At 35.8% G+C, this 15,808-nt stretch overlaps 1 protein-coding gene across 3 annotated transcripts in view; it reads left to right on the forward strand.

Annotated features, from left to right (window-relative positions):
- Positions 1-15,808, forward strand: part of LOC132107988 (ubiquitin carboxyl-terminal hydrolase 32-like) — a 62,141-nt gene that overhangs the window by 2,594 nt on the left and 43,739 nt on the right. For all 3 annotated transcript variants that reach the window (XM_059514394.1, XM_059514393.1, XM_059514395.1), the window contains exon 2: positions 8,859-8,986. In XM_059514394.1, coding sequence (XP_059370377.1) covers positions 8,859-8,986 — 128 coding nt within the window. The remainder of the gene's footprint in view (positions 1-8,858; positions 8,987-15,808) is intronic.

The raw sequence follows: 15,808 nt of genomic DNA on the forward strand, positions 1-15,808 counted from the left end.
TCATGTATTGTAGATAATTTAAATGATAGTGAGGGCTCCATTAAATTACCTGACCTCAATAATAGTATATTTGTGTATTGTGATTGGCCAAACACCGCAAGCACTCGTCGGAAATGTTTGCCCCTTTCCATAATCGCGAGCTTCATCTTTCAAAATAAATGTTAAGACACAAAAGACGCCCTCGTCCTGAACGCCTTTCAACTTGCACGTGTCAGTGTTTATGAATAGATTAAATGAAACGGTACAAATTTAATCTTGACAATCTATGTATCATTATAAAGATCTAAGCCTCAAGCATCGATGACAGATCGCAGTTTTTCAATGGAAAGCTTATAAAGACTGTATTTGCTACATTTGTGTAAGCAGTACACATAAAAACATGAGCAATGAAAACGCTGTACATACCAGATCCGTCGTAATAAGGAGTCATAAACACATCCACAGCTGTAAATCCCGGTTTAGTTAGAAAGGTAAGGGTCCACTGAACGACATCTCATGGAGCATGTTTAGTCCAACGAAGCAACAACGTTGTAATATGGATCATAATTCCTTTGTTTATGTTTCAGTTCTTCAGCAACAGAACTGTTTGCGTCCGTTATGGAATAACTCACGTTTGGAAACTGCGTCTTGGTAGTAAAAACACGGCACGGTTTTGCAGCGTACAGTGTCACAAACAGAATGAGGCGATCCACCGGAAAAAAGAATGAATGAAAGATAGTATATTTGAATTTTGTCAGCTGATGGAGGCGGAACTTATAGCGATCACCTTTTTCTTTGTTTCTTTTATTTTTCAACAGTTTTTATATATGTGAGAGTGTGTTTTATGTTGAGTGCAAATCAGCCCAAATCAGCTCGCTATTACTGTATGATCACGGCTATCAAAGTGAACACGTCTATATGAATAGAGAGAGTGGATTATTTACTTTGTGTTATTACCATCTGTATGTGGCCATCAGCACATCAGCACTTATTTGCATCATAATTCATTGTAAATGCTACATTTCTAGCGTTCTCATGATTTTCTGTAATTGGCAAACAAAGTTAAATCTTTTTTTTATTTTTCTTATTATTCTTATTTTTCTTACTCCAATTATTCTTATTGTATTGCTCAAATAAATCACTTACGTCTAAGCTTCTGTCTAGTGTTTTATAATTGAAAAAACTATGCAGTGGTATGTTTACTGACTAAATAGTTTGTAGAAGCCTTCAATACTATTGGGAAATATATTTTTGTATATTTGGGGGATCGGGGGTCTAGACATAGAATTTTTTTTTGCAGGAGTCTCATTTTTCATGATATCTTATTCAGATTTGAAATAGAAATGGCTTTCAACCCATTACTTTTCTAGATTGCTCCAGGACTCATTTCATGTATTTTTATATCAAATAAAGAAAATATTGTAAATGTGTGGTAATATGTGGTAAAAAAAAATTCAAGGCACTTCAGTGTCTATAACTTTTAATATTTTTGAACATTATCAAATCTGGTTGATAAAAAGTAAAGCCCAAAGGGTCTTCTTTCCAAAGACAACAAAATTATGTTTGTAACACACTGAAGTAGGAAGGAAACTGTTACAATTATAAGTTAGGTAGAGCACTTTCAGCTGTGAGTCCCATAATGGGGGGTGCTGGCTAACAGGTAAATAAAGTTCTTAGTTTTACCATCAATTCAACCCGAAAGGGGATAAGAGTCACGTGTTAGACACAGTGATGATGTTCGTATGTGTTTGCAGTACACAAGCCAAAGATGTAGGGATATGCCGGTATCAAATTTTCATGTTGCGATTAATTGCTAATGCTTTTATCATGGTATACCATATTATCATGATATTGAAGTTTAGTTTCAATAAAGTGGTCATAATACAGTATAACAGGTTTAATAACTTTTTTATTTTAACAAAAATAACTGGATATTTAAATACAATAAAGCAATACAGAAAAATATAAAGTGCAAAGGAGCTTTAAAGACTGATAGGTATCACTTTACAATAAGACATCATTAATTAATCTTAGTTAATGTATTAACATTCACAATGAGCAATGGCAGCATTTGCTACAGAAGTTATTAATCATTGTTAAAAAAAAATACATACAAATAAAAAAAATTAAATAACACTGTTTCAACTTCAAATTTTAACAACATGTTATTAAATATCGGAATACCTAAGAATGTTCAGAAGAATTTTTCAATGTTTATGTTAACTAATGAAACCCTAGTGTTAAGCGTGAACAAACAATAAAGAATCAAAACACCCCTGATCTAGGGCATGTTGTAGTCCAGATTAAAATGTAAAAAAAAAAATTTGAAAATGAATAGCCTATTAAGTCTAAATTTTAAATATTTGGTGCTGTGATGAACATCAAAACAAATCCACAAATCTGAATTACTATTTAAATCTATATAAATATGTTTTAGAAAGTAGCACAGCTGCTTTATTTATGGGGTTTCCAGGGTAAAGGCCCGTTCACACCAAGAACGATAACTATAGAGTTTATAGTTATCTATAAAGATAACGATATAAGCGGATGCGCGTCTGCTAATTTAAAATCTGGACCTCATTAAAGCAGGATTGATTCTGATTGGTTGGCAATGTTTTATTCTTCATCAGGGGAAAAAAATCATTCTGAAAGTGATTCCAACGATATCATTTCTCTGTGCCTTTATCGTTATAGTTGTGGTGTGAACTCTGCTATTCTTTAATATTGAGAACGATTTTTAGAACTATATCTTTATCGTTATCGTTATCGTGCTTGGTGTGAACGGGCCTTAAGGGCTGCATTTTCTGCAGTTTAGCACCATCTGCTGGCAGAGAGTGAATGTGCTTTCATTTAGCATGTCTCTCATGTGTTCCCCATGTGTTTCTCATACATGCTTGTTTAAATCAGAGCACACACACGTCTTTCAAGCAGCATACAGTGGTGTTGTGCATTTTGAACAGTTGATAGGAAAAGTATTCTTAAAATGCATCCCAAATTCTGTTCAAATTGCATCAAATTTTCACTATATATTGCATTACAGAATACCGGCATATGTCTAAACGGACGGTTAAGATCGCCGACTCCACTGTGATGTTACCCTGTCTCTCTCTCTCTCACACACACACATTAATTACCTCCTCGCTTAGGTTCACGAAACGGTCATCCATAAAATGCATTGCTGTTCAGTTGTAATATTAAAGATTCCTAAATGCATCTACTTTCGGAAGGCCAAATAAAGTGCTTTTGCTTTCGCCTAGATACACACAGCATCACCCTGACATGACTGCTTCAACACTAACTGCGGTTACTGAAACAATGCCCCCTTTGCATGAACATTTGGGCATTACACAAATATTCCCACATCGTGACATAGACATGTGGAGTCGTGTTAGAACGAGCCATTTTAGGGGGCGTGGCAGAGTCTTAACTTTGATAAAGAATCTCTCTTTGGTTTTGAGACTTTATTCTTGGCAACTTCAGAGATCTCATCTATGCACAATCAGCTTGTAACACTCCAAAAAGAAAGGAAAACTTGGAATCGCATCACATGACTCCCTTAAAAGACATAAATACACAAATAGCCTACATGTCATGATCAAAAAGACCTCTTGTCTTCATTTGTTAGTATTGCTACTGTGTCATTCTTGAAAAGGTTTGCAAACATAATGTACTCTGGTTCATTTGAATGTAATATGAGGGTATCAGTCCAATGCTCATCCTCAAAATTTTTCAGTGACTTTCCTCCCAGATTGAACATTCAATACTGTTTTGTATTGTAAAGGAGTTTCTAGTATCTCAGCCCTGTCGTCTGTAGCTCCCAGTTGTACGGTGAGCCCATGCAGGCATTCCCCTGTCAGCTTGACTGAGAGAGGCTCCTGAGATTCCAGGCCATCGAATCCATCTGAGATAATTAAGTCTCGTCTTCAGGAATTCATGTTTATTTATGATACTCACCTATAAGCGTCAGGCATCTCTTTTGCACTCAGGCCGTCCTCTGAGTCCTCTGTCTCGAATGTAAGGTTGCCACCACCTACAGACCTACATTGGAGCAGCTTACTGGGAACTCAAAGTAGGGCATGTTTCTGAGTAGTAGCGCACTGAAATTAGTTTTACTGTAGGATACAGTGTATTCTGCAGGCTTCCATCAGTAACTCAGAGCATTATGGATCTAGCTGTCTCTCCTCTGAGGGGAAACACTCTGACTGGACGAGGAAAGGGAAAATCAAAGGCTGTGAATGCTTTAACAGTCTTTTTGATTATTATTTTCAAGGTAAGTTTAAATAAACACTAATTCAGTCAAGTATATAGTAAAGGTTGACAGTGTTATTGGAGAATAATTGAGTTAGTGAGTCAGAGGATATAGGTTACTTTGTCTCACTATAAGTACTGTTGCTCATAAAAAGGAAAACTTGAACTAGCCCTTGTGTATTTCAATCTATCTGTGATAAATTTTTTCCACCAACCACAGATTTCACTTTACATGCGTTTATTTTTATTTTATGCTATTTTATTTATGATATTGAATAAAAAAATGATGATATATATATTACAGTAATTATTCTGGAAGTTTAGTTAGCGATTCTAGTGTTTCATCTCCTTCATGCATGCTTTAATTAGCTGCACTGTTGTCTCCCAAGGGAAACCATCCCATGGTTTGCAGATATTACTTTGGCACCTTTGGAGAGAGTAATTTAAGAATTGCTTAATAGAATTGGCTTAATTGTCTCTTAATGACTTCAAAAACTGGTCAGGTTCTCTGTGTATATGCACAGAAAATATCTGCTGCATTAAGCATTGACAGTGTCATCAACTTGTCAGTGGGACATCTGGTATCATGATTGTGTTTATGAATTTGGGATGTCGTTCGCTTCATCTGATGCTTTTCTCCTACAGAACATTATACATAATAATCACACGCCCTCCAGGTCTATTAAAATGCCTGTGGAGAGCCTGCAGAGAAATATTGGTTCACATCTGCTGACCTGTCGACTTTAAAACATCTCAGATGCATCTGCCTATTCCACAGACATGTCTGTGCATTCTGTGTCACATGAAGAGATAGATGCCTCAGTGGTCAGCCTCACCTTTTGCTCTTAGCAGAGTGTCTTTATCTATAGAATGTGGCCTTGGAGAATGAATGTCATTTGGGGATTAAAGGCTTTCTCCTGCTTCATAAGAAAACCAACCTTCCTTTAGTCTTGAGGAATTTTTATGACCCTCAGAGCTCTAAATTGTTTTCTTAGGCAGTATTTTATGGTTCACCCCATGTTACGGCCAAGAATATGCAGTGTGTTTCCTGTCATCATATCTTCGCTGCACAAAATACCCTTTTCTTCCTGGTATTGTGAAGACTGTGACATGACTATTGAGAACATTCTCTGCATAGTGGTGAAGTGATATATTAGCAAGACTGATTACTTGGCTGAAAGGAGTTTATATTGAGACCAATAACATTACTAAATCCATGAAAAATGCCAAATAGTAAAAAAAAAAAAAACAGACCTTGGTGTTAATCACTTTTTTATATGGTCCTGTAGTGTATGTCACAATGCAGGACATTTCAACTTTCAAATAGTATTGGATGTCAACTAGGCCTACGTGTATAGGATGTAAATGGTGTTTCTTTCCATTGAATCATTGGAAGAACCAGTTTAAGTTTGGTTCTTTGAAAAAAAAAAAACGAAGTGGTAAACCATTGGTGAAGCTTTCTGTGATTTGTTAATATCCTCACCATTTGTCTTTAGTGATTTTTAAAAAGTGTTTCTGAGGCAGACAGTTGCATCTCAGAGTGAAAATGCTCTTTTTAATTCCCTTTCGAAAGCCAAGCGTTATGTGTATGAATGTGATTCACCATTATGTGCATCTCTTCAGATCCCTGAAACAGCTCACAGGCTTCATGCAGCTGTTTTAATGAGAGTGTTCTGGCTCAAAGTCTCACTTTTGTGCTGAAATTGTTCTTCGATTCCGTCTCGTCATAATCATAATTGTCATAATAATTTTCAGAATAATTGAAGTCACATCACAATGTGCTCAATCAATCAGAATTAAACTTAGACTGAACCTCGTTGTCACACAAGTAGGGATATGGCGGTATCAAATTTTTTCTGTTGCAATTAATTGCTTTTATCAAGGTATATGGTATTATCACGGTATTTATACAGTATATACAGTATATTTTTCTTATAACTAAAATAACAACATTTAAATAAAATAAAGCAATACAGAAAATATAAAGTTAAGTTTTACACAGATTAAAGTGCAAAAGAACTATAAAGACCAATCTGTGTCACTTTACAATAAGACCTCATTAGTTAACCATTAACATTCACAATGAGCAATAGCTACATTTGCTACAGAAATTATTAATCTTTGTTAAAAAATACAAGTCTTAGTTCATGTTTGCGCATTAACACAGCTGCAACTTTCGATTTTAACAAAGTGTTATTAAATCTTGGAATACCTAAGATTAATGAATGTTCAGAACAATTTTTCGTTGGCAGTTTGTTAACTAATGAATTAACTAATGTTAAAAATTAAACCCTAATGTAAAGTGTGAATGAATTATAAAGAATCAAAACACTTTCAAACAATATCTAGGGCATTTTGTAGTCCAGATTAAAATGAAAAAAATAAAATTTGAAAATAAATAGCCTCTAAATATTTAAGTATTTGGCACTGTGATGAACACCATAGCGAATCCACAAAATCTGAATGGCTATTTAAAATTATTTTAATAAAAGTAGTACAGCTGCTTTATTTATGGGGTTTCCAGGGTAAGGGCTGCATTTTCTGCAGTTTAGCGCCATCTGCTGTCAGAGAGTGGATGTGCTTTCATTCAGTGCATCTCTCAAAGTTCTACCATGTGCTTCTCATGTGTACTTGTTTACATCAGAGCACACAAGCTCTTTCAAGCAGAATACAGCTGTGTTGTGCATTTTGACCAGTTGATGGGAAAATTATTCTTAAAATGCATTCAAAATTCGTAATTATTTATAATATATTATTATTCATGGTATTTAGAAGTGCCCATGGTAACAATATAGTGCATATTCAATACCGTGATATATTGCTTTACCGAATACTGGCACACGTCTACACACAAGTGAAAATACAAGGCACAGATCAACTAAATGAACTTGCTGAATCAGTCAGATGCATTTGTTGAATTCACATTCTGACTCAATTAGTGAACTGCAAGTTAAAAAAAATATTTTCAGTGACATCGGTTTTGAAATTACACAAGATTTGTGAAATTTAAGCCATTATCATTGCTGTTTGTAACAATAACAATGTGTATGTACATTTGCAACCATTTTTTTTATATATATGTATAAAAAGAATCATTTTAGTTAAAAACGAACATATTTATTTTTAGGAAAAAAACAAAACGAAGGGCAGGAGAGCATCTGCTTCCATACTGTGACAACTCCATTGAGTCATCAGTGCATATCAGTTCTCAAATGGCTCTCTGAAAAGAGGGGGCTTTTTGGGGTCACAGTTGCTCTGTTTCAGTGATATGTTAACAACTGTTATTACAATGGAGTGGCATTTGTAGCCTTCTTTTGTTATGGATGTGCTATTTGCTGGATAAATCCAAGCCTCCTCCAAGCCATGGTTCACCCAAAAATTAAAATTCTGTCATTATTTTTTGAAGAGGAATTTTAGTAACTGGACAGTTGCTCATTGTAGCCATTGACTTTAGTATTTTTTCCATCTTCAAAATAAATCTTTAAAATATCAGCAGAATAAATATATTCATGCACGTTTGGAACAACTTGATTAACCATCCCTGAATGTCTATATTAGTGGTATTTCAAAGTCATAAAGCATTTCTGGAAATATCCCATTTGCAGAGAACATTATATTTTGGTTCTCTACTTTTGGCCCTGACCCTGTTATGGCAGAGTCAGATAGAACAGTGCTGTGGTTTATGAGCAGGTCTGTGATGTATTGTGCTAGGCAGTACAAGTTTATGAGTGGCGTGAAGCAGCAGTGGTCTCCTGTAAGTGTCTGAGTTAAATACAGGCTGCAGAGGCGTTGATGTTTTAAAAGGAATGTGTGTGTGTGTGTGTGTGTGAGAGAGAGAGAGAGAGAGATGAAAGCGCACTGGCTGTAGTCCTTCTCTGCCATCATAACTCAACATGCTTTGAGCTAGAGGAGAAATGTGCAAAGATGGCAATGACTTTGACTTATAAGAAGTATTCTCAGCAGCTACCTTTCTCAGGCCTAAGGCACTTTTGCACCAAACATGAATTGTAAAAACGCTTAAGTTAAATAAATGATTAACCACTTGATGCCAATTCGGAAATATAATACGATTCAAAGTTGTTTCTTTTGAGGTCAACAAAGAGCTCAAAGGGATTCAAGGTTGAAACTGGCATGGTGTTCATGTCTCAATTTTTCTACAGTTTCTTGTTTTGTTTTGCTTTTTTATACAAATTAATATTTTTATTCAGCGAGGATGCATTAAATTGATCAAAATGTTATTCAAATGTATTCAGATAGAAAAGAGATATTTTAAGTTGTATTTTGCATATCATGCATTCACAGTTTTTACTGTATTTTTGATTAAATAAATACAGTCATGGTGTGCATAAGATACTTATTTCAGAAGAATTTAAAAATCCTACCAGCTCCAAGTTTTTGAATGGTAATGTATATATTAATTTAATAGCCTAACTAAATTGTTTACACATTTTCAGAGGTTTTATTATTTATTTTATTTTATAGAATTCTTTCAGATATTCAGACATTGTTTTCCAGAGAATGAGGAACATTTAGCATAATTAAATGCCACATGTAAACAAAACAAGTAATTTATAGTGATGATAATCTCATATCCTATACAGCTTTTTGACAACTTCCTGCTGTGTTCACAGTTACCGATGTGGAGCTCAAACGTCTGCGAGATGCCTTCAAGAGGACCAGTGGCCTGTCTGTCTATATGACCCAGCAATGCTTCTACAGGGAAGTACTGGGCGATGGAGTTCCTCCAAAGGTTGCAGAGGTTAGTCAAGCTTTGATAAAACATAAACATCATCAGAATACCTCAAAGCATCATGATCTCTCTCCAGCCACCCACTGATTGTTTCAGTGCTATCTCTTTGCTTTCTAAAGCCCCCCTGTAGTCTAACATTTTGTCCCTTAAAACTCTACTTGACAATCAAAATTACACATTTAAATGTTTTTTTCTTGTGAAAATAATTTTCTCATGCCTTACAATAGCTTGAATGTAACTCTACACCCTTGCCTCATTTACTATAAGTAGATCTATGGTCCTCCTGATCCATGGATAATGACTGATAAAACAGTTTTTACTAGCGGACATCTATAGTGGGTACTGTAACAGTTGTTATAGTTAATTAATTGACAATGTTGTGTTCTCAAAATGCCTTGAAGACTCAAATGCAGCCAAGTTTGTGATTCTTAATTTGCATCCGCGAGCATGCACATGTGAAGTGTGGCCATCTATGCGGGAGAGGTTGGTCTGACTCCATGCTACTTTTCCACTGTTGCCGCGGTTATTATTCAAGTTAGGGGTTCTAAATTCACATTAAACCATGGCTTCATGACGTTTTTGCACCATTGGATATTTTGCATTCTATCTCTATGCATGTCAGATTTGTATAAATGGAGAAAGGGATATGGTAATGATAGGAATCTATGCCTTAACTTGGTTATTGAATTTTGAGATGTAGCAAACCGAGGTCTGTTTTGGGCACATGGTTTGTACAAAAGCAAATAAAAAACAACACATAGAAAAATAAACAACATCATTAGTTGATTTTCACTGCAGGTGGACTTAACAGTTCTGTGATTGATTGGCCTGTTACCCTGTGTTATTAAATAAGACATGATGGTAGGGTTGGACCAGAATATTCGATTATTCAAATATTTGTTTGGTGGGTTGTAGGGGTGTAACGGTATGCAAAAATCACGGTTCGGTACGTACCTCGGTTTTAAAGTCACGGTTCGGTTCATTTTCGGTACAGTAAGGGAAAGAAATGCAAACATTAAACTGCAGGTTGTTTATTACTATAAAAATTTTTTTAACAATTTGTTTACAGTTTTTTTTAAATACTTTTTAATAAAATATATATAAAATAAAAAAAAGAATAAGAAATAAAATACTGCTGCAAAGTTCTCCACTAAATAAAATACTCTCAGTCTCAAACCAATATCATATAATAAAATATAATGAAAAATATAAATAACTATGATCACAGTGCAGCATTACCAATTCCTCAGATTTCATTATTGCGTTGGATTAAGAGCAAAGGTCTGTTTAAATGCCGATGCGAGCTGCGTTTGAATTACAATAATTTTTTTCCTAGTTGTAGTGATGTTCACACTTGCGTGATGCCTTTTGAAAACCTTAGGCCGGTGACACACTGGCATATTGCACCTGTCAAACAAAGTCTATTTTGCCATCAATACTGTTGACTGTGTCCTTTATCAGAAGGCTTTATATTTATGCTCAACATGAAGTATAGATATTGTTGTCATGAAGACAAGATCCTGGTCTGTCGGCGGCCTCCCTCTACGTCACCTACAAAAGGAGCAGCGCTCCAGCGCCGCGTCATCAGGCACGATTCTGGTGCGCTGCTGCTGCAGGTGACATAGAGGGAGGCTGCCGAGAGACCAGGCTCTTGTCTTCATGACAACAATATCTATACTTCATGTTGAGCATAAATATAAAGCCTACTGTTAAAAGACACAGTCAACAGTATTGACGGCAAAATAGACTAAGTTTGACAGGTTCAATATTTGAAAATCGAGAATTATTCATTTGTTTTTTAAATGACATTTATATCTGAATATATGTCAACCTATAGACTTTCAAACATCAAAGTGTCATGAATTAATATGTATTTGTGTACAAAATGACATGTAAACATATTTTCCTATTCTATTTTGCCTGGAAACGCTTCCAACATGCTCGCGTGAAAAACAGGCGCTGGTTCTATTTCTAGCATGCACGCGTTTTCCGCGTGGCTCGAGACGCGCGTCTCACGCAGGCAGTCTGCAAGCTCTAACCTGTTATTAAGATGGGAGCCGAATTAAAAACGGACACGCCACGCAGCTGAGACACTTGCGCCAAGCATCCAATGTGTCGCCGGTCTTATAGAATCAGCTGCAGGGCGGGATTTGCGCTGAACGCTGAGAGTTCCGCCACTTAATATGTCCGTTTGGAAACACGAAAATGTACTTATGTTCCGTGCACAAAATATTGCATTCGGTACACACGTGCACCGTACCGAAAGCCCTGTACCGAAACGGTCCGGTACAAATACACGTACCGTTACACCCCTAGTGGGTTGGCATTCGATTTTCAATTTTAAGATTTAAATTTTTTTTTTTTCGAGCACCTGGCATCCCCTGCGAAATGGTTCTCATTCGACCATGAAAATGAATTTCCCATGAGTGAACGTCATGATTCCAGGGTGTCCGCGGAGTTGTAAAAGGTAGTAAATAAAATTAGCCAAAATTAAGGGCATTAAAAAGTAATAAACGTCATCTGACAAGGTATTACATTTTCGAGCCGAATTTCTTTTTAGATAAATTTTCAGTTTGTGTTAAGTGGAGGCCTTTCTTCTAAAAATTTGCGTGGATTTATTTATATGTTGAGAGTAAGACCTGAGCGATATCATGTGAAGTGTTCATTCGCACGTGCTGAAACAAACTGGGTACCCGGCTGGCTTGCTGTCAAACATGTAAGTGAGCTCGCTTCCATTCAGTTATTAAAACATGGGGAAAGTTTTCGGACCAATTTTCGCAAAAGATCGCAAATTTGCGCAATTGCCATAGCATTTCTGCAGAATTTGGGCTTAGAAGCATCCCGTGACATCATCGCAATGTGAATTCAGTCAAAGAAATGCCTTGTGTTCTCATCAGGACTGATTTACAAGAGCTACATTGGATAAACAAACCGAAAGCAGAACGAATCCGCACTACTAGTTCAGGCTGCGCAGACCGTTTATCTGCCTGAGCCGGAGCTGCAACACCGTTATACACAGTGCTGGGAGATACATTGTGAAGAAAGCAGTTGAACTCACCACAGAATCAACATCTCTGTGAAATCTTGTGAGAAGCAATTCAGCGAAGAATTCTGTTAAAGCTACAGTAATCAGAAACGCCACTGATGTGGAAACCAGGAAAAACATTGTTCAATAAACACAAAATCTCCACCATTCACAATGGATTTAACAGTAAACTACACGGCCAACTTGTGGCAGAAAAGGTCTAATGTTTTCAAGTGATTTTAAATGCTTCACACAACACTTCCCAGCACTTCAAAGCTTTAAGTATTACCGAAGTTATTTTTAATGTGACAATATTTGTTCATCTTTAATGGGTTTCCCCATGTATAAAACTAAAAGTTTCATAATGTAGGAAAGCAAACACTTATTTAAAAATAATAATAAAAAGATATTAAATGACCACTAATAGATGGCTGCATTTCCACTCACTAATATAGCCTATATATTTTTGTATTCAATAAAATAAATTTAGACATTATGAATGACAGTAATAAGCAGTTTTACATGCATTCTAATAAATGTCTATTTGACATCTGACAGGAAACATCTTAGAGATGTACTGCAGATGAACAAGCACTCTTAAAAATACATCTTGCATATGTTAATGTAGACATTAGATGTCTCCGAGATGTACAGTAGGTAGACAGCCTAATTGGGCTTTACCGCCGTGTGTACCGCCGCAGCGTGTTAAAATCATTCGCGAAACTACCGCCAGGTGGCGCAAAGGGACGGATTGCGAAATGAATGTAATTGTAAGATGAAATAAAAGGAAGAAGTAAAACAACAATAACATTATGATATAACATTGTAACGTCTTTAAAAAATATTCAAACATTTACAGTGAGTTAATTTTAAAACTTAAAATAGTCTTAGGCTATAGTCTACTCATCAAAAATTAAAAGAAGACCTTTACACAAAGGATCATATGCATGCTATTGTTATTAAACAGTAAATAAATATAAGGCCCATGTATATATATATATATACGGATAAAAAAACTACTAACACTTTGCATTTTTGAATTATGCCTTATGTGTGACCAAAAATTTAGTATTTTCTGTTTCTGCTGTTCTATCACGCTGGTGTCTCGTGCACATATTCACTGGAAACAGCAGTCATTCACCAGACATTCAGCGTTAGCAGCGGTCCACTTACTCCACATATTGTTAATTATGATTTTTTTTTCCATCGATACTGAAACACGTGTGAACAACAAAGCCTATTTTACCTCATGAATAATACTTAAGCTTCAAATGGGCAACATCACGAATATGAAAACGGATTTCTCCCGAGTGAGAGAATGAGAAAGCCAAACCTTACCTTATGCTTAGCTTTAAATTATTATCATTATTTTGTTTGTTTATAGCTAAGCCTATATTATTATATACTGCAATTATATTTATCCATTAGAATTCTATATTTTTAATTCTTGTTTTGTTCTGATATATTTGTTAAATTTAAAGGATTTGTTGTAAAGTGAAGGGAACTAAATATATCCTGTTTGTACATGATAACATTATTAGGCCAGCTGTTATAATTTCTAAGTGTAATAAAATGCAATTTATACATGAATTATATATAAAAAAATGCAGCAAACAAAAATAGGTGATTAATCCGTTAAAATTTGTTACTCTGGGTTAACAGTAATTATAAGTATAATATACTTCAGAGCAGAGCCTGCATGGGCCTAATCTAGGCTATTTTTTCCATTGCATCTGAAAATGACTTCGTCACATTCACTTCACGCGCTCTGGCGCAGATCCCCCTCTCGCGGTGCTCAGCTGTGGACGATTTCAAAATGTTTGATATAAAGGTTGCTGTCCCATTTTATACAGGAGTTTTTCATGTAAAAAAATCGAATTATATTGTTAGTTCTAATGATATTATTAACACAAGTTCATTTAGGCTATTTAACATGCACTGTGACATTTTATCCTTTTTAATTTATAAACTCCTTGATATTTTAAAGTTAGTTTAATAGTATTTAAATTCAAGTTTAAAAATAAGTTTTAACTGCTAAAAACCAACAACCATACTGCATGTGAATAAATAAAATGCATACTTTTCATAACATTTCATTATTCATAAAATGCATGACGTTTCTGGTGATTGGATTTGTAATTCAATATAATGAGCTCCAAGTTTAAGAATAGCCCTAGACTGGTTCTCTCTCTCTCTCTCTCTCTCTCTCTCTCTCTCTCTCTCTCTCTCTCTCTCTCTCTCTCTCTTTTTCTCTCTCTCTATTTAACAGCATTAGCTCAATAAAATACGTCTTCCTTCAGGTATAATGAATGTTTTCCTGCTTGCTAAATGTTGGGCTCGTGATCAATAAGTTGTATTCGCCTCAATCTGATTCAGTAAAGTCAAACCGCAGACAGTGAAGCTGCATCATTGAGCGCGAGTCCCGTGTGCTGTGAGGCCGGAACAGAGGATTCCGCTTGGTCTTAAAGCCTTCCGCAAACATCCACGATAACAAATAACAATGATTTTCGTAAAATAATGATTAATTATTAATTGATGATTTGTTATTATCATTATGGTCTTGTGAAAATAATAATATGGGCTGTGAGAATATAATGAATACAAAGAGTAGTGCTGCTGAGTGCAGGCATGTTTCAGCCGAGTAACACACTGTTCCTCAGAGCCAAAACACAGACCGAATTCTGTTCAGCTGGAGGGAGTTGGGTTTTTGGGGGTAGTTATGTATGGGTCGAGATAAACGCCCGTTTCACACATACTCTGTCTGCGGTGCGTATGCGATGCGTAATTTTTTACTCACCCATGTTAACGGATTCCAGCGTTCACACTGCACGCGGTTGTGGTCCGTTAATGCATTCCAGGAGCAGTGCGTCTGCAGCAGTGCAGCGATCGTTTACATACCGAGTCTATTTTTGCTGTGCTGCATGCGCTGAATTAAAGTGACAGCGCATTGTTCGCGGTAAAAATGAACATGGATTGACACGGAAATTTAGTCATTTCACAATAAATGTATACTAATTAAAGCCTACTGTGTTTCACACGCAACACATGGGTTTTGACTAAATTTAAAACAAGAAAAAGAGCAACTTTAGAGAAACAAGGCAACATTATATATGCACTTTTATAGAGGCAGAAAAACAAAGTGATTTAAGACCCGTTGGATTGCGTGTAATAAAGATTTAAATGCAAAAGGCACGAGAGTCGACTGTTTCTGTCAGTGGTGAGTTTTAATTTTAAATGTTTGTGATATCCTAACAAGAAAAGTAGGCTAATGTTGTGTTTAAATGTGTTGCAGCTTGTTTCAGCAACTTAAAAACCTAGCAGTCAAATGCATGAGTAATACGTTGTTTATATTTGAATTTAAATATGTCTATGAAAGATTGTTACTGTACTGTGATGAAAGAGTATCACAATGCTGAAAATTTTTTTGATTTTTTTTTTTTACATGATTTGATATCAAAATAATGGACAAATGTTGTTTTTTGTGGCTTAAACAGCCGCGGATCAGTAGCGGACTGCAAACGCGTCCTGTGTGAAAGCACAATGAGTCCCTGCTGCTTTAGCACCACATACGTAACGCACTCGGACTGCAGTCGCACTGCAGACGGATTATATGTGAAACAGGCGAAAGGTGTGAATGTCTTGCTCTTTCATATGGACAGTGTATGAGGCTGTAAGTTGCTGAACCGGTTTATATAGGACTGTTTTGGTTCTAGACAAAAAAATGGTCTGTCCCCACGGAAGATTTTTCTAGTTCTAGTCGTTCATTTGTTATATTCAACTAATCAGAGGTTTATATTAAATTTACA

The sequence above is a fragment of the Carassius carassius genome, chromosome 28 (assembly GCF_963082965.1).
Source record: "Carassius carassius chromosome 28, fCarCar2.1, whole genome shotgun sequence".
Taxonomy (NCBI): Eukaryota; Metazoa; Chordata; class Actinopteri; order Cypriniformes; family Cyprinidae; genus Carassius; species Carassius carassius.